Source organism: Anarhichas minor, unplaced genomic scaffold (assembly GCF_050575085.1).
Source record: "Anarhichas minor isolate MPS153535 unplaced genomic scaffold, ASM5057508v1 ptg000058l, whole genome shotgun sequence".
Lineage (NCBI taxonomy): Eukaryota > Metazoa > Chordata > Actinopteri > Perciformes > Anarhichadidae > Anarhichas > Anarhichas minor.
Genome location: NW_027466504.1, coordinates 3,688,665 through 3,714,204, shown reverse-complemented (window position 1 = coordinate 3,714,204; position 25,540 = coordinate 3,688,665). Strand labels below are relative to the sequence as shown.

At 45.4% G+C, this 25,540-nt stretch overlaps 1 protein-coding gene across 1 annotated transcript; it reads right to left on the bottom strand.

Annotated features, from left to right (window-relative positions):
* Positions 1-11,302: 11,302 nt before the first annotated feature.
* Positions 11,303-24,908, bottom strand: socs5b (suppressor of cytokine signaling 5b). The gene is made up of 2 exons (XM_076077396.1): positions 24,436-24,908; positions 11,303-18,723 (listed from the first exon to the last, which is right to left on the bottom strand). Exon 2 carries the CDS (start codon positions 18,702-18,704, stop codon positions 17,007-17,009), a length of 1,698 nt encoding a protein of 565 aa, XP_075933511.1. The 5' UTR covers positions 18,705-18,723; positions 24,436-24,908; the 3' UTR covers positions 11,303-17,006.
* Between the last annotated feature and the right edge of the window lie 632 nt (positions 24,909-25,540).

The following is a 25,540-nucleotide window of genomic DNA, read 5'->3' as shown; positions in this document are numbered from 1 at the left end:
TTCGTAACCAGCCAATCGTACACCGTACGGCCACACACTCTTAGACATGCATGATTCTCGCCTTAACACACATGTAGACTACATTTTGCATCGCAAACTCGTGTGCGCTCTCCCAACTCTGATCAGCGCTTGCGTTCACACTGCATGACCTCTTGCCTGGTATAGGATTTCTGCCACTATTACAGCTCATATTGTAGTCTTGTCTGCAGGCTATTCTGAGCACCGGTATAAGTGAAAACATGAGGAAGAAAGCTGGAAGGTTGTTAAAGGCTTTCTATACGCTGCATACTTCAACAAATCATCAACTCAAATAGCTGATGCATCAAGACAGATAGGGCCTCTTCCTATGCCGTGTTATTCTGGCTCTTCTTTTTGAAGTAATTCCAACTCAAAGGCAGATATAACTTTGTTTTCAACAATGCACACTGGCCTCCTTTATTGTCATTACAGTACTAGAGGCTATATGTGTCAGACTAGCTCCATCACTCACATAAAACCACAGTTAAAAATACTCCAGGCCTCCAGGATGCGAAAAGTAGTGGCCGTGGAAGAGAGGAGTGTTAGTGTGCAGTATGAGTTCCAAGCTGGGACGCATAGTGGGGAAATCCAGAAATTTAAAAAAAAGCTCACAGTGAAAAAAAGAACGGCCATTAATGCCATTTATCTGACCCTGTATCAAACCTCACTGCTACTTTTTCCTGCCAAAGCAGAATCATATAAAAGTGAATGAGCTGGATAGCAACTAAGTCACAATTTGACCCCCCCCCCCCCATTATGTGGTCGACAAAGCAGCTTCGCTCTCGGTCAACAGTGTGCATTTGCATGTTCCCCAAAGTTGAACTCGACGTGAAAGCAATACTGCTGCTGTTCCATTGTAACCATTGGATCATGGCGTGAAATATTGCTGTCATAAATGCTGGGATAACGGGTCCTATATATATATACACATATATATACACACATATATATATATATATATATATATATATATAATATATAATATATATATATAAATATATATATAATATATATAATATATAATATATATAATATATAAATATATAAATATATATATAATATATATAATATATAATATATATAATATATATAATATATAAATATATAATATATATATATATTATATATATATATATATATACTCTGCTGTCCCCATGTTACCCTGCAGCTACTGCTAAGTTTGGCATTTGCGTAGGTGAACAATTATTTAAATCACTTACAGTCACATAAGTGGGGCTCGGTATTGAACTTAGGTACACGTTTTGAATGCAATTCATTTGAAATGATCATTTTGCTCACTTGAGACTACTTTATTTTGGCAGGTCGAAAAATGATGCCTTTTAGAAGTTCTTTTTAGTTGAAATAAAAAGGGTTTTGTGCTAACGCAGATTAGCAAACAGTTGCCTAAAAATACATCCAGCGGGAACAGCAGCACTAGCATTCATCCGGAGTCATGTTTGTGTCCAACCAGTCCACTGTTAACTCTCCTTTTAGCTCTATTACAGTAGTTCTTGTGAGAGAAATCTCTCTCTTTGGTCGCTAAAATGCTTCGCTACAGTATGTTCACCAGCTAGCTAGTCGCTAACTTTGTCTGTCGGCTGGGCACTTAAGTGCAGGGTTGGTTTTAAAGGTGAAAACAGCTGCCTGCTGCTGGGAACAGTGCTTATGAGAATGCTGAGAGCGAGCCAATACAGTCAAGTTGTGGGCCGCAAAGTCAAAACAATTAGCTGAAAGACGCTAAAAAGGCTCGTCGAGCTGTGGGGAACTGTAGAGTTGGGTGATAATGTTCTGTGAGTTCATCAACAATTTCACATTACACGTATTCGACCCGTTGTTAATATGAAAACTTTAAATATCATTATTGTCAGCTAGTTGGTGCTGAGCTTAACTTAGTGTATGTTATCACCCTCTACCTTCAAGCAGTAGATCACAATCTAAGGTACACACGAGTTCCCTGATCATTGTGTTGACAAGCGCACAATAACACAGACATACCACCCCCCCCCCCCCGAGTTTGTGGAGGTATGTCTTGGTGCCAGCAGCAGCCACACCCAAAGAGCTGGACCGGGACAGAAGCACACAGCTGGGGGGAGGGGGGGGGGAGAGAGAGAGGAGAGAGAGAGAGTCAATGCAGCTAACACTAACAGCAGAGAGAGAGACTTGAAAGCATATAGCACACTGGCTGTGTAGCTAAAATGCACGGCTAATGCCCCGTGGTGACCGAGGGTGCACTTTTAACAGCAGATTTGAAGGCGCATTACGAGCGATTCAGAATAGTTAGGCCGTAAATGCCCCGGCGTGTGCGCGAGTTTGTGTGTGTGAGAACGGGAACAATGAGGCCATTTATGAGGTGAATACCGCAGCCGTTAACAAGGGCCCTTAACATATTACACCATGTGACCCGCTTGAGCACAGAAAATGTCTTGAGATCCCCAGCTCTCTTCATACACCCTTTGCACCCAAAAAGATACATTACATTACAGTCATTTAGCAGACGCTTTTATCCAAAGCGACTTACAATTCAGATTCTATCACATTTCTACACCGTAGGCACAGCTACGGGAGCAATTTTGGGGTTAAGTGCCTTGCTCAAGGACACATCGACATGCGACTAGCAGAGCCAGAGCCGGGGATCGAACCGCCGACCCTCTGATTGAAGGACGGCCCTGCTGTCCACTTAGCCACAGTCCAAATGTAAAGTACAGTTATTACAATTCTGCATGTTTACAGTATTTTTTCTTCCCTAAAATCAAGTTCAAGTTCTTAACCTTAAATGGCTTCATTCAAAGGGCATGCGACCAATTCAATTATCCCACGCAAAAGTGTTTCATTAAAGTGCATCAGGTTCACGCGTAATGCTGAAGGGATTAAGTAAGTGTGAAGGAGTGGGAGCCGCCGCGACCTCTGACCCACAGAGTACGAGCCGGGGCAGCCTTTACCCCATCGAGCCTGTGATGTCACCACGAGCACAGAACAGGCAGTGCTGGAAAAGGAGGCCTTGAAAAAAAAGAAGCGATGAACCCGGTCCAGCAGAATAATTATATGAGAGAGGGAGTGAATCAGGAAATAGCTTTTGGTTTGGGAAACTCACGAGCTAGAGGGAGCGCTGCCATGTGCTAAATGAAAACAGGATTTGGAAAAAAAAAAAAACACACAACAAAAAAAGTTGGAGAAAGAGAGGAGCGCGAGAGAACACAGAAGAAGCCAGAATGTGCGTCTTCTTTTTTTGGCAGAGGGGTGGCAGGGTATCCAGTGGTCAGCGAGGAGAATATCCCTCAACCTCCTCTCCCCGATCCTTCTCTTCCTCCAACTTTACTCCACAACACTCCCCCCTTTCCACCCCCCCCCTCTTTGCTTTCTCACTCTTCGCTGGCTGGCAGGCCCTCGCCTCTTTCCTCTCCCCTCACACATTTTTTAATGGGTATCTTCCCAATCACGTTTTTATTGCAGGAAATTTCAGCACACCACATTGCGTGAGTCGAAGGAGTGCTCCATTCTTAGCTCGGCACCGCCGAGTGCCAGTATGTGTTGAGCTTGCCAGCGTGCATGTGTGTGGGTGTGTGACTGGGGTTAGGAAAAGGGGGAGGTGAACCGGAGTGGCGTTAGCGTCAAGTTTGATGCCAACGTTGCGGCCCTCGATGCCCCCTCCTCTGTCCTCCTCCCGCTCTTGGGAACAATAGTGAAGTCAGGGAAGGAGGTGCTGGAAGTCATTGCGAAAAGAAAAAGAAAATGCGTGTTGTCCTCTCTGAGTCAGTGCACTGTGGCATAACTTCGCAGGAATTTGACTCTGACATCCCCCCTCACCACCACCAACACCCAAGCTTTGACTCCATTTGTTAGAGCTTCAACTCCTCATCTCACCCTCTCCTCACTTCATTTTTATTTTTTCCCCACTGGCAGCCACCTGGGTCATTTTGGACCTGCGGTTTAATTGCAATAATATTTGCTGTACTCCGCTGCCTCCCCGGCTCTATTCTCCCTTAACAACGGGCAGTATTTTTAGCCCCTTAGCCGAGTTCCGTCATTTCCTGTTGCAGGACTCGCTGTGCTTTCTACCACAAGCGGACTCTCAAGTGCTCGGTGCTTTGCCTCCGCACGCACACGCACGCACGCACGCGCAGCAGGTCCCTAATGACCTGTCTGTGTTCACATCCACCGCACAGATAAACTATAAAACACTTGGGGTTGGGATTCAGCGCGGTGTTTAATCTGAAATCGTCTTGTGAAACAAGCAAAGAAAGCTGGTTAAACAATTGTCACGTTCCCAAAGCCACCCATTTACTGTGTTCGTGAAAGTCTATAAAACATTAAAAATGAATTTTTGATTCAGAATCAATGCATTTACTGCACAGAAACCGTATCTTGACACTGGTACAGCGACAGCATTTATGGTACAAAATTCCGACCCAGGTGGTGAGAAGATATGAGGACCTCACATGCAGCGCAAGACAAAGTTAGGACAGTAGACTATACAGATCACTCCACAAATATACATTCAACAGGCAGAGGAGAGACTTCAAGCAGCGCGGCTCACGGAGCGGCTGCAGCTGCAGAGGGGAAGTGCAGGGACTGACCTGTGCGCCGATCCATCAGATCAACAGGGTGAAATACGAGGTGAGTGTTGGTAAGTTCACATTTGTGTAACATGTGTTGGGTTTGTTGGGGACTATTTTCAGCTGCAGTATTATTATACATTTGGGGCAGCAGGATGGTGTGTGTGGTATTGACTCAAAATAAACTACAATGTGTGCGTTCATGGGAATAAAGGAACACGTCGCCCAGTGTGGATCACTGATATGCAGCAATGGAGCTCTGCAGCACATTATTTTGAACAATAAAAATATCATTGTAACAATGGCCAAAACTACAAAAAAGAAAACCAGAATTATTCATATTATCCTTTAAAAGGAATTCAGAGGATAGCTATTGCCTCCAACACGACTCTCAACATGGAGGAGGATGAGCCGGCGGCTAGCAGCTAACGGTGCGAATAGGACAGACAAACAACGGCAGCAGTGCTGAAAGAGCTAACTGTGTTCACCTGAGAGGGAACCGGAGGGACGAGGTCGTGGGTCGGGACAGCGTCATCAGCAGTGAACGCCGTATTAGGGCAGTGCGGAGCGTCGGCCGTTAGCTAAGACAAATAGCATGAAGTCTGGAAATTTGCTTACAGTATTGGACAAAGCAACGGTTTGTGTCAGATTGCCTTGGTTTAATTGGGCAGACAGAAAACGTACAACGAGTTGAGGTCACAGGTTCAGATCCGCAGATGCCCTTGAGCAAGTTACCCAACAAGCAAAAAGCTCCAGTGGAGTTGCTCAACGACCTGTGGTTGATTTGGGCCGCTCCCATGCAGGATGTGAAGCCTTGCTGAGAAAAGAGCAGGGAGCTCCAAGAACCTTTCCTAGGGAAACAAGAGATTACAAGGAAGAACCCCCCCCCCCCCCCCCCCTACCCCCAGCTAAAATTACTCTGTTCAAATTTCCACTGAAGCTGAAACTATTGCCACGCTTGTTAATAAAGGTTCCAACTAAAGCAAAAGTCCAGAATATGGTCTGTGCAGTGTGGAGTCAAAGTGAAAATATGCACCGAAAGTGGCATGAAACTAGGCCCAGTGCTCGACTCACAGTAATGTAAACATTCCTTCACAACATCCCTTCAACATTTATAGTACGTCAAAGAAGATCATTCAACACCACAGACGCTCATACATAACGTTTCTATCCCCGGAGCAGTTACATGTGCCATAGTTGCCAGACAAAATAAAACATGTCAGCGGCATGTAAACATGGGACTTGGGACCAGATCTGCCAGAGGAAACACGTCAACACATTCACAAAACAAGGGACCCTTCCACAGCCTGGGTGGTTCGCTCGGTGGTGGGACAACAGCTGCGTGAGTCACTGGGAACCGGATCGAGGGCCAGTGTGACGGTGAAGTGGTGGAGCCGGGGCCTGGATGGGGCCTGGATGAAGAAGAGCCTCCGGGCTCCTCAGCTGATTCACTCTTCTGGGAAAAGCCGGCTCGGGAATGAAACCGCAAAAAGAAACAGCCTCGTCTCTCACTGTCTGGTCTTGACCCCCCTTCTCCGTCTCTCTTTTGTCTTTTTCTTTCTTGTTGTTTTGCGCCACGCAGACACCATGACAGTGACGGCACAAAGCTGCTGACGTTTGTCATTGATCAGCCTTTACGCGATCGTTTTTGCATTTCATCACTGGGGTTGCAGTTATTAACAAATGATTAATTGCATCTTTTAGCACTGCCACAGGCTTCAAGAATGGAAGTCACTTGGTTCTTCGGTTAGTTTCAACCCGCTCCAATCATTACTTTTATTTGTTTAATGGGTCAGATGACTGTGAGTACTCTACCCGAACCCTAAAATCTAAAGAGCTTTTTAGCATCTTTCAGCTCATTGTTCTGGTTTTACGGCCTGTAACTTTCCTGTTTCGGTTTAGCATCACATTCACTATTTTGCCCATGTTATTTGGTCTTTCGCTTACTTCACAGGATCACGTGTGTGTCTGGACCAATCGGCGTCCTGCGTCCAGCTACTGAGCTGCTGACAGCTACAGGCGTGGTTGAGGCGTGTGCGACGAGGATAGGCGACTGTTTGTTCAAAAGAACATTGGTTGATTGATTCTGCGTAACAAACCGTCATTCACACAGTTTCTCCTCCGCGGTGTTGCTTTAGGTGAGCAGACGTTCACACCTCTGCTCACCTGGTCAACCGTCCCTTAAAGGGCCGGCGTGCAGGATTGATTTGCAGAAATACAATATATATAAGAATCGTTGTGCTTAGAATGAGCCCCTTCATATCTAGATGACCATCTAACAGCATCTGAAAGCACTTTGTTAGGAACTTACGGCTCATACTCCTGATTCAAACATTTAGATTTGATTTGTTTTGCTGCTTCTCAGAAGTCATGTGACATCTTTGAATTAACCCATTTTTTATAAGTTACTTTTTTGGTGACCTCAGGCGAAAGGCAAAACTGTCTACTAGCAGGGTTGTTATGGGACTGATTTATAATTATAGCATCATATGTGGTATACCATTATGTGTGGGGACTTTTCGATGCATTTTTATGTTTTACTTTAGCCGAAATGTGGCTTTGTACCTCTGGGTCTAGTTAAGTTAAAGGCATGCACAGCCCCTGTTGTTTTAAATATCTGCTGGAGAATGTAACACTCAGTGGATCGGAGCAGCTTATTCATATTTCAATTAATTTAAGGGAGACCAGTATTCCCAGTGCCAGTGACCTAGGCAGTACCCCGCCATAAGAAAATACAGCCCCACCACATAACCCTATAGCTCTACCTCAAGGCCCATATCTGAACCCATCGCTCTCCTGTCCTGCTGCCTCCGTAATGGTGCCCCAGCCACCGCAGAGGCCGTCGCTCCAGCTCCGGGGCCCCATGGCTCCTCCACCACACTGCCTCTGCCCGCACGGGGGGGGGATTAAATATAATGCTCGCATGTCAAGTCCGCAACGCGAGAGAGGGAGCGTGGAGGAAGGAATTTGTCAGAACTTCATAAACACGTACACCGATTCGGCCGCCGATGCCAGCGCTCCGGAGGCTCGCTGAGCGACTGGGGAAGGCCGAGGTTGAGAGTAAGCAGGGCTGCCGAACGAGCCCAGGGTTTACGCAGGGTCCAGCCAAGCAGCAATGATACATTGCACCGGAGGAGAAGGACACGGGGGAACGGGAGCGAAGAAAAGTGGTAGAAATGGGAGCACGGAACCAGAATGAAAGGGGGGAAGAGGAGGATAGATTGGACCCACTAAAACCCTGCAATCTGAGCTGGAGAATCAAAACATCCCCCTGATCTGTATGACTGTACATAAATACATAGAAAGAGGAGGGAGACAGTAATGGAGAATGAGAACGAAGGGGGGGGGGGGGGGGGGGCACAGGAATTAAAAGGACATGCCCACTGACATTTTCCAGTGTCTCTGCCAGAGAACAACCAAAAAAAAAGAAAAGAGAGAGAGGTCAGTCCAGATGCCGTTCACTGACTGTTCACATGTGGTCCGACTTCTCTGGAGCGGAGGGGGCGGAGACGTCGGCGAAGAAGGAGGTGGTGTCGAAGGAGGAGGTCGCAACGGTGGGGGGTGGCTCATGGACCGGGGTTTGACTTTAATCAGATTATGTGAGGCAGAACCTGGACCTTTGGCTAGCAGATGTTGGACAGGTGGGGAGTCAACATTCCAGGAGGTCTGCAGGGGGGCCAGAGGTTAAGAGGTGAAGCTACCGCGTACTGTTCGGAAGCTTCCGCGATAGAGATCCGTATCAGAGCTGAGGTATTGATCACTAAATTTGACAGGTAGCAAGAAGAAGCTGGAAAAACAGACTGACGGATCTTCCTCCATAAGCCTCTGTGTCCGCCTCCAGGCTGAAGAGGAGCAGCCTGCAGGCCCGGCCCTCCACAGCCGGCTCAGCCACTCGGAGGTGAGCTCCACAGTGGGTGTAAAAAAAACGCTGTCGGGCGGATATATTTCTGCAATGAAATATGGATGAGAGTCCTTGTGTGAGCGTGCGCGCCTGCTCGGTGCGTGCATCCGCGCAAGGTTAACCAGAGGTCAACGCTCACTTTGCCGCCACAGACTTGGCGGCGCTCCAATGCTGGAAAAGCAACAGCAGTGTCTCTTACTCGCACTCTGTCCTGGCCCTCGCTCTGCCACCTCCTCTTCTTCTTCTTCTTCTCCTCCTGTGGTACTGCAGTTTGCGTGCAGAAAACATGCAGGCAGCCATGTGGTGTGTATCTGCGTTGAGCTCTGGGCTTAGCACTGGGGGTGCGGGGAGAAATGTGGGCTTAGAGCAGGAGAAGTGAAGGAAATGAAAAGCCTAGCTGGTTCCCAAGTGAGACAGGAGTCCGATGAGAAGCAGGAACATGTAAGAGGAAATGTTTCCCCGCACACTGCCACTGATTTCAGAAAACAAGGCTATAAAGCTGTAAAGATTTTACTGGCTTAAAATACAGAATTATAAAGACCTGATTACTCAATATGTTGCAACTTCAATAAATAGTTATTCGAGAGTTAGATAGAAGATCGGTACAACTCTCACATCTGTCCGCTAAACATGAAGCTTTAGCCAGCAGCCGGTTAGCTTAGCCTAGCATTAAGCTGAGACCAGCTAGCTTAGCTCTGTCCAAAGGTACTACTAGCACCTCTAAACTCTCACAAAGTCTCACGTCTCACTTATTAAAACCTTATATGTTCTTTATTAAATAAGTCCAAAACCCTGACACAGAACAGTCAGCTAGCTCGATGTTTTGCCTTGTTTCCAGTCTTTGTACTAAGCTAAGCTAACCGGCTTCTGGCGGCTAAAGTAATGACTTCACGCCCAGCCATGCCTCTATTCCAGTAGCTTCTGTAACAAAATGCAATTTGTTATTGAGCATTTTTCTTTTTTTTTCTGTGCCGCAGAGCACACATAAGCCACAGTATGAAATATTGACACATTGATTCTATTATAAATATTATACATGCGCATGCATTACACGCATCTTAGTAGCATGTGTGTGTGTGCATCAGAGAGAGCGCGGGCGGTGCATGTAAGCAGATCCAAGTACCTTTGTACAAAGCCAAGCTAGCTGTTGCCCCCCCCCCCCCCCCCCATCTCCAGTCTATATGCTAAGCTAAGCTAAAAGGCTGCTGGCTGTGGCTTCATATTAAGTGTATGGACGTGAGAGTGGTATCGATCTTCTCATCTAACTCTTGGCACAAAAGTGTTTCCCCCAAAAAAAGTTCTGCACATTCCCACACGATAAAACACAAAATAAAGAGTATACTGCAATGTGGGGGCACTTATGTGGAACCAGGCAATTTGAAGGTACGTAGAATAAGTGCATCTTGCCATAAAAAAACAAAAAGCACTGCATTAGTGTGTGAACCCCTCATTATCAAATGGCATAAAAACACAAAATAGCATTCTTGGCATTGGAGCAACAGACAAAAAAAAGGAACTTAAATCTCGATAGCGGTGGGATAGTTTTCACCATTGCCGTGTCTTTTGATGCCGCTGCCAACAACAACCGCTTGCTGCGGCTCAATGTGCCAAACAGAGATAGAGCGGAGCGAACAGTGGACCGGGCTGATAAGGAGGCGTCTCAGTCGGAGCTGACTGGGCCACACTCCGATGAAATCTGGAGGGTTTGGCCTGCTGATAAGCTGACAAGAACTTCATCATCTGCACTTTCATCCTCCTCCCGTCAGTGACCCACATCCAACTCTAGATTCCACAACGTTTTGCTGGAGTTATTGCTTGGTTTCTATTATGGCATGCCAGAGGCTTTAACAGGAGACCCGAGGGTACGTTTTCAGAGCACGGATACGAGTGTGCTGTAGTAAGTTTATACGAGTTTCTTACTCAGTTTTGTTGCTCTCTCCGAGCCCACAGAAAGTTTTTACTGCCCCGCATGGCAGCTCACCCTCTCCCCCCTCCTCGGTGAGCGTCAATTATTCATAATCCTTGGGTAGCTAACTTGAAACCGATAACCCACATGCTATTTATACATCATTTCAAATGAACAAATACTTAACTGTGAAGTTCCAGTCTGCATAGCTGCTGCTGAGCCCAGTGAGGGAGGTAGACTGTGGGTTGGGAGGAGAGCGGGGGTCATCTGTCCATCGGGGGGAGAGAGGCTGAACCAGCAGCTGCTCACTATAGATGGGAACTCAGAAGATATTGTACCACCTGTAACTCAAAAAAGGTTTTCATTCACTTCAGAATGAATAAACGCCGGCTCAGCACCTTACAGACCTATCCTATTACACAGGTGAAGCCCTTTTGTTAGGCTCCACAGATTGCGATCCCGTCCTTCCAGGTAGGACTCCCAGCGGGACCTGCAGTTACATAAACTTATGCCAATTACTGCACATTAAGGAAGCTTGCTTTAGTGAAGCGGCCTCATAGCTTACAAGCCACGACTCAGGCCTGCAGCTGTGTGTGTTTTGCGTTAAAAGACAAGATCTTTATCTAAGCTGAGTATGTGTTTTAAATGCTTGGAATTTTGGAAAAACGTCACATTAATTGGACCATTTATGAAACTAGTATTTTACACCCTTTTGCTATTTAACTTGAAAAGGAAATATATGAAGACATTTGGTATGTACTGAATGCTTCTAGTCTTAGTGATCCATCAGAATTTTCTCTTGAACATTAACTGAAATCAAACATTCACAGTCGCCCTAAACTCTGACCAAGTCACACCCGACTCACTGCTAGGACACCACGAAGACTGTAGTACGTCACGATAAAGAATAAAACAAACTCAATATTATATCATGGGCCAGTGTGGATTACACTTAACAGTTTTATTTGGAATATTAAGACAATGAAGCATAAGCCAAGCACCAAGAGTGACAGCTACAAGTGTCGCATCATACGGCTCTTAAAAATGAACAGGTTATACTGGAAAACAGGTTTTTGTTGTCTCTTTGAATGGTGAAGCAGATACACAGAACAGACAGTGAAATGTGAACATGGTTATGCCATTTACACGCTCCAAATTCTACCTGACAGCAGAAAAAAAGAAAAAGAAAAGAAAAGGTAAAAGAAAAAGCGAGGAAAAGCAGAAGGTAATGGAACAGCGATATTCATCCGACAACAGCTCGCTCAGCCTGTGGCAGCGGCTGAGACCCGGGACTGAAGAGGGCTCTCTGTGATTGGTCGGATCGAATAAGGCAGTCTGGGAACACGGCGGTGCTGCGGAGTGACGACCATTAGTTCCCATCATTGTCAAGTGCTGTTGCCTCGGCACCCGACATCCACACAGCAACCAATGTGCACGTACAGCATTAAAGTGACAGAGGATTGCAACCATTGTTACACTACACTCCATTGCATTGCATATTAGGGAGAAGTAATAATGAAAAATAATAATTCTTTCATACATCTTTTATTTTCTGTTTGCATATAGCACTTAACCCAGCTTTCTAAAATATATATAGGAACATGAAAAAAAATGTTTAAAATATCTTTTTTGTTTGTCCTCTAAGAGCTTAAACCATGATTAGTACCGAGGTGGGTGGGTGGTGGTGGTGGTTTGGGGGGGGGGGGGGGGGTTAGGAGTCCTTCATGCAGGGATGTTGCAGTAGTTTAGCAGGACTGCTAGCGTCTCTCCTCCAGACCGGACCCAGTGGTTTCTTTCCACAAAACGAGGCTCCCATAGTGCAGCTAAATGGTGTCATGCTAAAGACAATGTACGGTCAAAATAGTTCAATTCACGGCATTTTATTTTCCTGAAGAACATAGAATATGAATATACACATAAACACCCATCTTGGCGCCCCCACCCCCTATTTTTCCAGGGGTGGGGGGTGACACAGAAAGGTGGTGCTGGCTAAATGTGGTCCATGTTTACACATCCCTTTGCTTCGGTTGGGGGAGGTGCGGATGTGTGTCAATACCTGGGGGGTAGTGCAGGTGCGAGTGAGAGCTAGTGTGTGCAAAATGTGTGTGTTCCAGACAGTTCAAGCACCACAGAAGAATAAAAACATCCTTTCATCAGGCTCCTATTACATCACTTCTATCATTCATCATACATACAATGTGTTGCTTTATTTCCCCTCTTCTAAATCTAAATCTACGGGGTTTATATGGCAAACGTATGCTAGGGTTAATGTCGGATATTTCCCATGGGGAAAAACTGGGTTGAGAGGGTCCCGGGACTCTCCTCGCAATGGGCCTGCCTGAGAATAAGGGGGGGGGGGGGGGGGGGGGGGGCGGCGGCAGAGAGGCATCGTTCATAGGAGTCAGCGTCATCGCCCCTCACAGTCCACTCTGCGTCCCCTCCACTGAAACCCTCTGTCCAAACACTGATACACAGCCGCACGGCTAACTCGCGATGCCTGAATATAGAAGTGAAATGGGTTTTTTCAAGACCGCCGGCTTTCTCCTAACACTCGCGCAAGTATCACTCCCGTTTTGAGCTAAAAACACAAAACTGTCAAATATTTGGACAGTAGGACATTCTCAGTTTGAGCTCGGTAGTGCAGCATGTTGGTAAAAAAGGTTAAAGTGACAATTCTGCTTTTATTCAGGTGTATAGAGCGGGTAGCTCTTTTCATATTTAATCCCAAGTTCAGTCAAAGCAGGCCAACAACGATCCTTAACATACAGACAAGACAACCAATGAAGTTCCTGGCTGGCATAGTCACCTGGCCTCAGTCCAAATGAGGACGTTTTACTTGCACGAGTCTAGAAAATGACCAAAAGAAGCCAGAATAAAGCGCAAAGGCATTGCAGGCCTTAGATAAAGTGTCCTCTCATGTTTACGCACGATAGAATTCAATTGCAAAAGACGAATTCTTAGTATGATGACGTAAGTTTGTTTTGTTTCTAAAATGTTAACGGATACGGCTCAAAGCCTTAAGATGTCACTCAGGCCAACTTGTCATTTCACATCCAATATGCTGGAGCCAACAAAAAACATGTCGCTGTCCTCATACTTGCAGACTGCACCGTCCAACACAAATACGCAATTAAAGTGCTTTTTTACTTCAACAAATCCCAAGCCCTCTCTGTTGCCGCAAACAGGAAGGCTCCATAACTCCTCCTCCTCCCGGCTCCTTAGCACTAACTTTAGCCCAACATCGCCCTGACGGGGTTGGATAGAGAGCAGAGCAGGTAGGACAAGCGGGCCTTAGTTCACTCCACGCCAGTCACCTCCACATCAGCAGTGATGTTAGGGGTGTGGCCAGATGGAGAGAGAGAGAGAGAGCAGTTGGATAATAAAAAAAAGGCCTCCCTCAGCCACACAGCAGCCATGAGGCAACACAGACCTGCCCTTTTAGTACCCAGTAAATTTATATCCCCAACATGGTCAAATTAGCCTGTGATTAGTGCCTACAAGTGGGGTGGGGCGCTGCAAGGAGTTGTTTGCTATTGCTAGGCAGTAGCGTGGATAGACAGGCGACATCGAGCAACACAGTGTGATAGTGTATTTGACAGTGTGGATGCTTTAAAAACTCCTGAAACACGAAAAGTGCAAGACACACACACACACACACACACACACACACACACACACACACACACACACACACACACACACACACACACACACACACACACACACACACACACACACACACACACACACACACACACACACACACACACACACACACACACACACACACACACACACACACACACACACACACACACACACCAGGGCGGTGGAAAGGGTTCAAGATGTTGGTCTAATCTGTTTGCAGAAATGCAATAAGGAGAGAAAGTAAAGTGTTGGTGAGAATTGACAAAAGTTGACCCTTAAACCGACAAAAATGATCTTTTAACACCTGCATATAAATTTGTCTTGTTTCCTGCCTGATAAACAAGAGCAAAGAGGGTAATAGTTTAGCAGAGAGAAGGTTGCCCGTGTTGAATTTCAGGGTGTCTTTGTGTATATATTTACAAAGACGAGCAGTCTGACTTTCACTGGTATGTAAATCTGAAATGTAATCATAACACCATCGTGCACATTAAAAAGCCTAAGCCTGCTCGTTATTACACAGCTGTGTACGGGAGCTTTGGTCACAGGCTCAGATATTCACGGCAAAGAAACACTCGACGTTTGTTCGTGATTCATCCTCAGACGAGAAGGACAATAACCTTTAACATGTGTGCACGCGCAAACTAAAACAATAGGAACTGTTTCAGCTTCGATGTATTTTAGTTTCACACTTCACCTGCTGCGTCGACATGCTTTCAAGTTAATCGTGTTTGTTAGGAAACATGTCGTAAGGGAACCGCTCTGCTTGTCTCAGACCATCTCATCCTCCCAAAGTCATGTCAAAACGTCAACTAAGTTCTTTCTTTTTTCTTTAAAAAAAGCCAGGTAACGTTATTATTACTACTACTACTACTAAGAGTTAGAACTAACACTGTTGCTGATGAACTGATGAACGCGATCAATGTCAAAATTCTCACAGTAAAGAGTCGTACGTGTGACGACCTGCACGTGTGAGAGCTGGACGTTGATTGGTCGACCACTGAAAGATGCTACAGTAGGGCTGGCATTGGACCCACTAACAACCTAATACTACAGGCCATAATGTGCGAGAGGCTAATGCATGCATTAATGAGCGAGAAGAGATGTAACTAACGTACAACTTATTTCAATAATCTGTCAACGCTCAAACCGACGTAGCACCGCTGAAATGTTATCCGTTACAAAAACCTCCAGCATGCACCATCAGTAGGTGAGCCAGTATTCTCTCCAGTCTCATTCGATGGCCTCCGAGTGGACCGAGTTTAAAACACCTCCTGCTAAAGGTTTTGGACTACGAAGCAACTAATTGCTATGGAACAGGATATATGGTTCTCTGAAAGGCACATCGGTCACACTTATTTCCTCTTCACAATGAGAACAAACACAGAAATGACCGGCTGGCCAGCGGTGTTTTTGTCCCGAGTAACCCGGCCAAAATCATTCAGGTTACATAACTGAAGCTCTCAGAGATATGCCGACCTATCCAGAGTCGAGTGTTGCCTGTGCTCAGAGCTATAACTCGGGACTGTGAGGGGACGTGTTGGGGGTTGAGACGTACATCACCTCTTTCCTGTGATCTTCATTTAAAAACACATTTGAACACGTTTCATGAAAGAAATATAAATTAAGGTGGAAAAGGGTACAGCAAACTAATCATGGGAGTTGTAGTTTAGTCTTTGAAGTATCATGAGGTAAGCAGTCAGCCCGTTTCCAAACGAGCTTTAATAGTTCAAGCAGATCGATTCACAGTCATTTTTAAAAGGACACTGGCATTTTGAATTTTTGGCTTCACCTACAGCTCGTCACGCGTGCCCTCGGTCCCTCTGAGAAGACGTGTTAGCATTCCTTACTGTAACTAACCAAAGTTCAAAGCAATCTGCACCAGTGTTACAAGTGTCTGGTGAAGATAACTATCGAACTGGGACACGCAGATTCCACCAAAAGATACCAACTGAAGGACGCGGGTGTAAAACTTAAGACACCGGACTGCTAGAATGTTACCCTGGGAGCTAAATTGCATTGGGGGAGAAATGAACTGTGTGAATGTATGCACAATGAAGAACTGTCTGACAGCTGCGACAACCGCAACTACGGCAAGAATCGTTCGGGACAGATTGTAAGAAAATATTCTGTTTTGAAAGCAATGACGCACAATGGAAATAAAGTTGACACGTTCCGCTTGCTCACTAAATAGGACACAGTAAACGGATTCATCATTCACCATTACTGCTTAAGGAGGAACTACGTTTTTTTTCTTTAAAAAGGACTAATCTATAGTCCTTAGAAAGCATTTCATTTCCCTGATGTGCTGTCCTGAACTCTGTGGACCCTCTCAGAATCTGTCCCTGGCTTAGCTGATGCTCGTGCATGCAAAGAGATGGCAAAGAATGTGCCTCATGTAGCTCCATCCATGGGACAAGCTCTGACTGCAATAAAATAATAGCATCTCCAGATGCCCTCTCAACCCACACACACACACACACCGTAAAACCCTCTTGGGAAGGTGCTCCACTAGGTGCTTTAGCTAAGAAAGAAATAGAGAAAGCACAAAGTGAACTGTACAATGTAGCCATGTGGGCCTAAATAGCATTTTGGGATGAATACGGGGAGGCATGCAGGCAGATCTACAGGCAGGGTGATGTTGTGGGATCAGGCAGACATTTAGCACAAAGCAGGCGAAAAAAGACACAAAGCACTGATATTTGTGCCTTCCCTCCCTGTCAAAACAACCTGTTCAACACAAAAACATGTGCTTGCCAGACAGCGTTATACTGAATATAATCATATGTATTTTCTGTGATGTAAGTATTAACTAAAACAAAGATTAGAATGAATCTTGTATAGCTTGTTACATTTAAATCCCATCCCTCGCCAGAAAGAGGGCCATGTCAGTATAGCATCTAATTGGCTAATGAGGAATTGTTTTTATTTTAAGTTCTGTAATCCTCCTGCAGTGTGTGTACAGGCAATGAAGAAGCCCACCCTATTTGACCTTGAGTGGCGGTTCCCTCTCCAGCCAGCGAACTCGTACTTTCTGTTTATAGTGATACTCCTTGAGGAAGTCCTGCAGGGCAGGGGGCAGCGGCAGAGAGCCTATACCATCGTAAGTGGTCCAGCGGCAGATGGCGGCTCGTGCCAGGTGCTGCAGGCCAAAGGGAAAGGTCCGATGGAGAGGCGCCGTGAGCAATGGTTCAAAAAACATGCAGGCGCTGGGGTCCTTGTAGTGCTCCAGCAGTCCTGTGACGGTGGAAGAGTGGAAAACACAAGGGTCGTGAGCGTCGAAGCTGAAGTTGTGGTTCCACTGCTCGATGCGGGCGTGCAGCGAGCGGTTGTAACGGCGGAAGCTAACGGAGAAGAGGTAGTCCTCCTGGGCCGAGTCGCGCAGCAGGAAGGTGCCCTCGGGCCGTCCGTCCAGCAGCGCCTCGGCCTCGTAGCGGTCCATCACGCCCCAGTAGCAGGGCAGAGCTGTGATCTGCTGTAGGTCCGGCACCAGGCAGTGGATGTAGTCTATCTGAGTGTGAACCTTCCAGGGTCCCGGCTGCTGCCTGCTCAGGTCCCCAGAGGCGTGCCTCTGCTTGGGCCTCCGGGCCTGCAGACAGAGGGTGGTCGAATCCTCCTCAGAGTCACAGTCCTGGGCTGGCACTGAAGCCCCCAACACTGGACCGCAGGCCCCTGATGATCCAGCGGCCACAGAGCTGCCGGCCCCTGAGGCCCGGCCGTCCCCTGAGGCCCGGCCGTCCCCGGAGGCCTCTCCTATGCTAGGAGCCATCTTTGGTCCCAGTTTGTAGAGAGAGGAGCCCGGCACTGAGGCCTCCAGGGTGTGGATCTGTGCGTTAGGTGGTGGGTCCACACCTTCCTCGATACTAAGTCGGCGGCGCTCGCGCAGGCGTTCCTCCTCGTCCTCGGGAGATGTGTGGGCTGGGTCAAAGGCGTCCAGCAGGGCAGTGGAGGAATGCGGGCTGACCGGTGCCGTGTGCTGCTTGATCAGGTGCCACTTGTGTGCGAGGTCTGAGCCTGGCGGGAAGGGACAGGTCTCCAGCATGAGCTCCGTCAGGTGAATCTTCCGTTTGGAGGTGACAGGGTTCTTGGATGAGCGAGAGCGTCTGCGAGCGGGCAGCGGTAAGCACAGCCCTACTGTATCGCTGAGCCGCTGGCGCAGAGACCGAGCGTTCAGACTGCGTCCTCCGGACACAGAGTCGCACATCTCCTGGATGGAGCCGACTCCGTAACGCCTGTCCCTACGATTCCCGCTCCCCCGGAGGCGCCCAGACCGCCTATCTGCCTCCAGAGAGCTCTGGGTTTTGTTGGAAAACGAGTGTTTTTTCTTGCCCCCCCATGGGGCATGACGGGAATAGGAGTCTCTCCGGGCCATGGGTATGCCCCCCGATCGCCCCCGCACATCCTCAGTGTCCTTGTCGATTGTAATCTCCACTATCTGAGGGATGTCCGACACACAGTTATGGTGGCGACGTCCCACCGTTGCCATCGGCACTGGCAGGAGGCTCCGTGATGGGCTGGAGGCTCCCGATGCCTCACCTGAGCCGCCTCCTAGTCCGAGCTCCACCACGCAGTGGACGGCATCGGCCTCAGCCCTGCTCTCACTGGGTCCTGAACTGTTGTTGTGAAAGAGTGTCTGGCATTTGCTCTTCAGGTTGCTCCACATGTTGCCCACTTTCTTCATCAACAGGAGTCCCCGGGACCTGAAGATGACAGGAGACAAAAATTAGAAAAATCTCACAACAGCAATTGGCGCATACATTTAACACCGAGGCACAAGCTGCATAAAGAGTGTCCTACATTGAAATTCCCCAGACTACTATGTATCTAGTAATTTGACATGGCGAGAGTATAATGGGTCTGAGAGGTGGCTGAGCTTGAGTAGTTGAAACAGCGGAGTTAGGAGTTGCCAGGCAGACGTGCAGGGACACAAGGCCAGAGCTATAAATGAACCCAGGATCTGCTCACAGCTGATCTGCTGGTATGTACTGTATTACAGAGCCAGTCTAGACCTGACCAAGAACTTTCCCTGTAACAGCAGCAGATAGGGCAGATGTACATGTACATGCACATACACACTCCCATATGCCGTTGATTTATTGCTCTATTAGAATTTGACAAGGATTTGGGAGTAGTAGCGTCGAACTGCGTTCAAAAGGTGCAAATTTTACAGAGAACCAAGTCGCCACAGGTAGGTGGTCTGCCAAGCACGAAGCACTGAATGATTCTAAAACACAACGTTTCATTTCCAAGTTCAGACACCGTTTCTAGTTGGTGTTGCCAATCCAAAATCCCTGCAGCAAACAGCTAGATAACAGAATAATCAATATGCAAAATATCCAAAACCACATGCCTCGCAATTCTTCACACTTATGTTTTAGCCATTTCCTAAAAGTGAATTAGAACAACGCGTTTTCACATTTATCACTTGAAGTAATTGTAACTAGAAATGCACCGACCGATTAGCCACCGTCACCAGCTGATCAGCCAAGAACAGTCATCGGCCAATCGTCTGTTATAGCCCATTCCATTTTTTGCGGGTTCAAATGGTTGATTAACGCACGTTTTGTGGGTTGGGCAGTGCGGATTGGCTAACAGCTCGTATTAAAAAACCCTGACCGGTGCATCACACAGCGTGGAGGTTTTGATGCAGCCCAAACTACATTAGATAGATATGTTGTGCCTGTAAAACACGGAGGAGAAAGTGGGATAAACTGCAATTGGATTTTCAATTGGATTTTATTTGGCCTGTATGTGCAATTTTGGACAAAATTAATAGTCAGTTTAATTATGAAAATACACAATTACATTTTGAAGTTTCCATGAAAAAAGTTACAACAATGTTGTGTATGCAGTCAATTATAATTCTTTGAAAACATTGCAATCAGCCAAGAAAATTGAAATTTATGCAATTGTAACTGATGAGATGATGACCGTATCAATAAGATACAGTACGTTATAAGAACATGCACTCCAACTATGGGAGTTTTTGCTGAATATTTAAATCCCTAAACCTGTCAGCATTAATTGCATGTGCCATTTACCAAGTTAAGGCCCACAACAAAGTAGGTTGGACCCCCCCCCCACACACACACACATCTACCTCTGGGCTAAAAGCAGCTATCCAACTACCGTGCATCCTGTCGCCCTGCCTACAGAGGGAAGTTTGCCGTGCAACATTCATTAAGACATTATGGATGTGCACAGTCAGCTTAGAGAGACACGGGTTCTGTGATGCACAGGAAACCAGACTGGTCTTTAAGCACATGACTGATTAAGTTGATCTGCTGAGGCCATCATTAACAAACTCATGACGTCTGTGTCATCCCCTTTATTGACCTGCTCTGTATACAAAAAAGATGACGTCTCTCCACTTGACAGTCATTGGATGTTTACATTCAACTACAAAAAACAGCACGTAATAAACATAATGCTATGAAAAAAATGATCTTATTCACACGGTTAAGCTGCATCACCAAATGACTCATTTGCTGTGGTTTCTCTCCTGTTCTGTGCTCCATGCATATCTGCACAATAAGCCTGAGTGAGTGTTGGAACTTCTTTGGATTGTTGGCTTCACGTTAGCAAGTGCTAATAAATAAGCATCGCTAGCTTAGTCCGCCGGACGTCCCTCTGCTAGAACCTCCTCTGTGTCCCAGTGTTTCAGAACTGTGTTTAAAAACGTCATCTCTGCTATAAACAATGAAGCCAACATCATGTCTGCCACACACCCACACACACACACGCACACACACACACTTCAGTTTGGTGTTAAGTGCTGCAAGCTGTGGCTAGGAGTTAATTTGCTACTAGATTTGATCTCAAAATTATCATTTCTGATGCATATATATTTGATTTTCATCTCATAAAAAAATATCAGATGATTTTCCATACATTTTGAATCTCCTATCACTTGTAGTGTCATAGTGACGGGTCTGCAACGTCACGCAAAACCCTGTCACAGAGCTTTAGTCATAAAACTTGCAAAGACATATTAATCAAGCACTGGTCATATTCACAATCAATAATTAAAAATGTATTAAGTACAAAATGTGTGTTTTTAATATTGAAGCCTCAATTAAAATGACAGCCTATTTTCTTGCTATGCACAATTAAACAATTACATTTCTGATTTAAATATCCAAACACGAAGCAACATGACAAGACTTGCTACTCCTGCTTTAACAAATCCTTTGACACATGGCATATCTCCTTTTTATGATCATTGCTAATTGGTCATTGATGAATTGATGCATTTGAACGATAGCCTTCAAGCTCCCCGAAGTCCTGACGACAGGTTTCGTTATAATTTAATAATTATATAATATACTTATTAGAAATATTATATTGAGCATAGTAAAAGCAGCAGAGTCCATGAACGGGCTAGATGAAGGTGAGAGGAGCCGACACAAGTTTGGCTGAAGTCAAACCTGCACCACGTCATCGTGGTAAGCGACACCTTATATTGTGCCTTTCCTGTTGTATGGAAAACAACTGGCTCTGTGCCCACAGCACAGGCTCCCATTATTCCTCACGTAATGGCAAGAATCCACAGTGCACGGGACCTCAGCCGTGCAAATCAATAAGTAAAAGTTATTCAAGATGTGACTTAAAAGCAACAGTGTGTAGCATTTAAGGGGAGCTATTGACAGAAATGGAATATAATAATTGTGTATTCTTTAGTGTTTATAATCACCTGAAAATTATCTTTTTTTTTATCGTTACCTTAGAATGAGCTGTTTCTATCAACATACATGTTTGTACAGTAGCCCAGAATGGACAAACCAAACACTGGCTCTAAATAAAGTAATTGGCATTTACACATCGGCCACCGTAGTTCTCCTACACACTTAGCTAATGAGCAAACTTTTAGCTGGTTGCAATCTGAAATCTCAGTGCTAGGACCGTCAAAATTGTCCAAAACTGACGTTCAAATATTCATTATTAGAAAACACAGGTTTGTACTACTCCTGTTTTTGTGCATTATTTCTATGACACCATGTCCTAACTGGTAGCCTCAGCACTTATTTAGGATAGGTACGTGGTCATCAGGGTTGTTAAATTATTTCTTGTTTCGCTTGTCCGGTTGTTTTGATAATATGCTAAATTTGATCTCAAATGTGAGCATTAATACATTTAAATTATACTATTATTTTGCCTTAGGACTTTAATAGTTGTAAATGAATTTAAAGGTTCAGTCCAAAGGTTCTAGCCACTACACAATGCGAGTGATGATTGACACTTCCTTGAAAGAATTTGCCAGCATTTGCCTTGATTCTGTAATCGTACTGCCGACATGAAAACACTGACCTAGGAACGAAAACTGCATGTTCAACGGTCTTCCCTCAAAGATGAACTGGAATTGTGAAGCTAATATTATATCAGCTACATCTTGAGAGGCTGGATTTTCCACCTGGGTTGGAGTGTGTTATCCCTCAGCTAGCGTTTCACCTTCACATACAAACAAGGAAGTTCCAGTGGCCACGACACACAGCTAAAAGGGTCCAGGATCTCTAAACCCGAGTTAAATGTGCCCAGGTAGGCTTAACACAATGTCATTCTTATGACTGTTGCCACAATTTAACAATTATGTATCAGCAATAATAAACGAGGTCCACTTGTGCACATCTAGATGGCTTCACTTTTGACTGATAATAAATGGCAAGGATTGAAAAGATAAGCAAAGAGACAGAGTGCTAGGAGGTGTACCATGAACATACATGGGAATTACTACAAATGCGAGGAAAACTCTGCAGCGTGTCCTCGTTAGCTTGGTTACATTCTTATTAGACGTCAAAGAAAACTCTTGGAGTCATCCGAAACAGATGCATAGCAGTAATCATATTTCTCACTACATTTACTTTTTTGGTGCAAGTTATAATTAAGTTAAATTCTTGCTCTAATCATTTCTGCAACATTATAAACTAGAAGTTCAAATGTATGTCTACAGCCGGCCAAACACCGCTAGGGCATATCATATTGTATATATCCACCGAGAATGAACCCTGCTCAGCTAAGATTGATTATTTTAAACTATTGTCGCCCTATATAACGCCCTACTACTGTTGCCGTTGTTGACAACGGCCACACAAACAGTGCGATCCAGTCCACAAACCATGTACAGCCGCCCTGAAACAGAACTAGGCTACTTCTGCTCTCTGGCAGCCCAACACACCCATTCTCCTGGGATCCCACTGATCTAAGAGAGGGCTGTAGAGAAGACAAGATTAAGGGAGGACGCCTTCTCTGCTCAGACCAGAGTTAATGAGATATTTGCAGCGTTTTGCATTCTGAAATATATGTGGGATGCCGGAAAGCCACCCGGAGTCTGTAAATGACGGATAAATCACACTGATTCTTCCCATCATTAAAATCTCAGCAAATATTTAAACTTTCATTAGACATAATACGGCAAATTTCCTGTGCAAAAAGATTTTCTTCGCCAAAAAACAAACTTTTCAAATAAAGGCAGACCATGCACAGTAAAATATATTCCTGCAAAACAATTTGGCATTAACAATATAAGTGTTTGTATGATCATTATTCTGTCCTTTTGTTCGTAGTTTGGGCTCAGTAGTAAACCAACGAACATTCAAGTCAGACAGAAAACTATAAGTAACTCACATTAGTTCAGTAACAAGAACTAGGAGAACATACCTTAACTTGCATTGTATGACAATCTCTTTAAATGTGATGTTAACTACATGAAGTCATCCCTACAATAACGTTACCAACACTGCATTCGTTTGAATATGATTTTCTCATACAGATTGACGTGGATGTAAAGTTGCATTATACTAACGTTTAACGTTACTACCTTGACATATTATAGATACTACCAACTTAATGTCAACACAAGATACACAATTAACGAGCTCTACCGTTATTATAGCTGGTATATAGAAATGGTTTGAAGGCCTTTACGTTTCTGGAGGCCCCACTTTTCCCTGATCCCAGCCAAGTTAGCGGACTTGCTAACACGTTAACCATCCACAGCCATACCGCTAAATGTAGCTAAAGCCGCGAAGACAACGTTAGCTAGGGTCAAATTTGCCAAGTTGGCATGGTGCTTTCAGTCAGAAGTACATTTGTCATAAACATATTTCAAACTGCCCTCTATTGGTTGGTAACAGATATACGCTATCTTAACGCGAAACGCAGACGGCTTCGCTAACTTGCGGTTCAGGCTTACGAGCTGTCAAAAATTGCTAACTGTTAGCATCTCCTAGAATGGGATTTTCAAGCGGTTTAGTTAGCATTGGCTAAGCAGCCAGCTAGCGTTGTTAGCTTGGGAAAAAAGCAACGCAAAAATATACACAACTAAATAAAGTGGTAATGGGCTGCTTACAGATGTTTAGCAGACACATGTTACATGACTGACAAGTAGTAGTTTGTTTCTCGAATTCATATCTTACCCGTGTGCCTTTTGAAAGCCCTATTCAACAGCTCTCTTTGTCTGCAAAAAATGGCTATTAAGAGAAGTCAGGCATACATCCCCCTTGCGGACCACGGTGTTGGATGGAAGCACTAAAAGGTACGCGGACACTTGATGGTATCATCCCGAATATTTGAAAATTAGTTAGTTAAATACTGATCAAAAATATTTAAAAAGCTAAATTATTCTTTGAGCGCCGCGAAAACCCTGTTCTTCATCATGGTGGGGGTCTTCTTTTCTGCCGTGGTCGCTGCTGCTTGTAGCAGCCAATATGACGGCGCTCTCAGCAGACAGAGAGCCGGAGAGGCGGACGGCGTCGAGCGTGAGGGAAGCCGACTGACAGCGGCTCGGTCCAATGGAGGAGAGGGAAAAGACGGCCATTTCCGACGGAGCACGCGGATAGGGAATGCCCCGGAGCTGGCTCCGCATGATGGGCGTCTCGTGTCACCAATGAACGAGAGAGGAGGATGGGGCTCTCCGCTAGCAGCTACTTGGAAACGTGGAGAGGCGAACCGATGTTAGTGGTGTTACGGCCAGGCCGGACCATCGACTCACTGTCTGATGTCATCCAGGTAAGTAAGTTGGGAGTGAGGGGAACTCCAGAACGAAGAAAATCCAAAATCATTTTATTTTGTAGAGATTAAAGTAAAGAGTACTACAATAATCACACTATTCTCAGTAAATCCAAGCTCCTATTATTGTCATACCCAAGGTTTGTTTTACCAATTGGCCAAGACTAGGCCCCTTCTTGAAGAAGCTCCATGTGTCAAAATCTAGTTTTAAAGCTTAATTATTTCAGGTTTGTGCTTCAATGTTTCATTTTCCAAAAACAATTTATGTGTAATCAAATTTCCACACAGCCAACCTGAAGGCCAAGTCATATTCCAGCATAAAAAACTGCACACATTGCGCAGACAGTGGACAGAAAGGGATCCAATAGCAAATTATACTCACCAGTGGCCCTTGAGCCAATTCATCTCACCATGATCATGCATGGGAACTGTCCTCTCAGTGTCAATATAATTCCAGTGCACAGAACAAAGCCGTTTATCTATGAAGAAAAAGTAAACAACTAGGCTACTAAT

What these genes read in the sequence shown, in the direction of transcription:
- socs5b (XM_076077396.1), bottom strand. Translation starts at nt 18,704, where the DNA reads ATGAAGAAAGTGGGCAACATGTGGAGCAACCTGAAGAGCAAATGCCAG.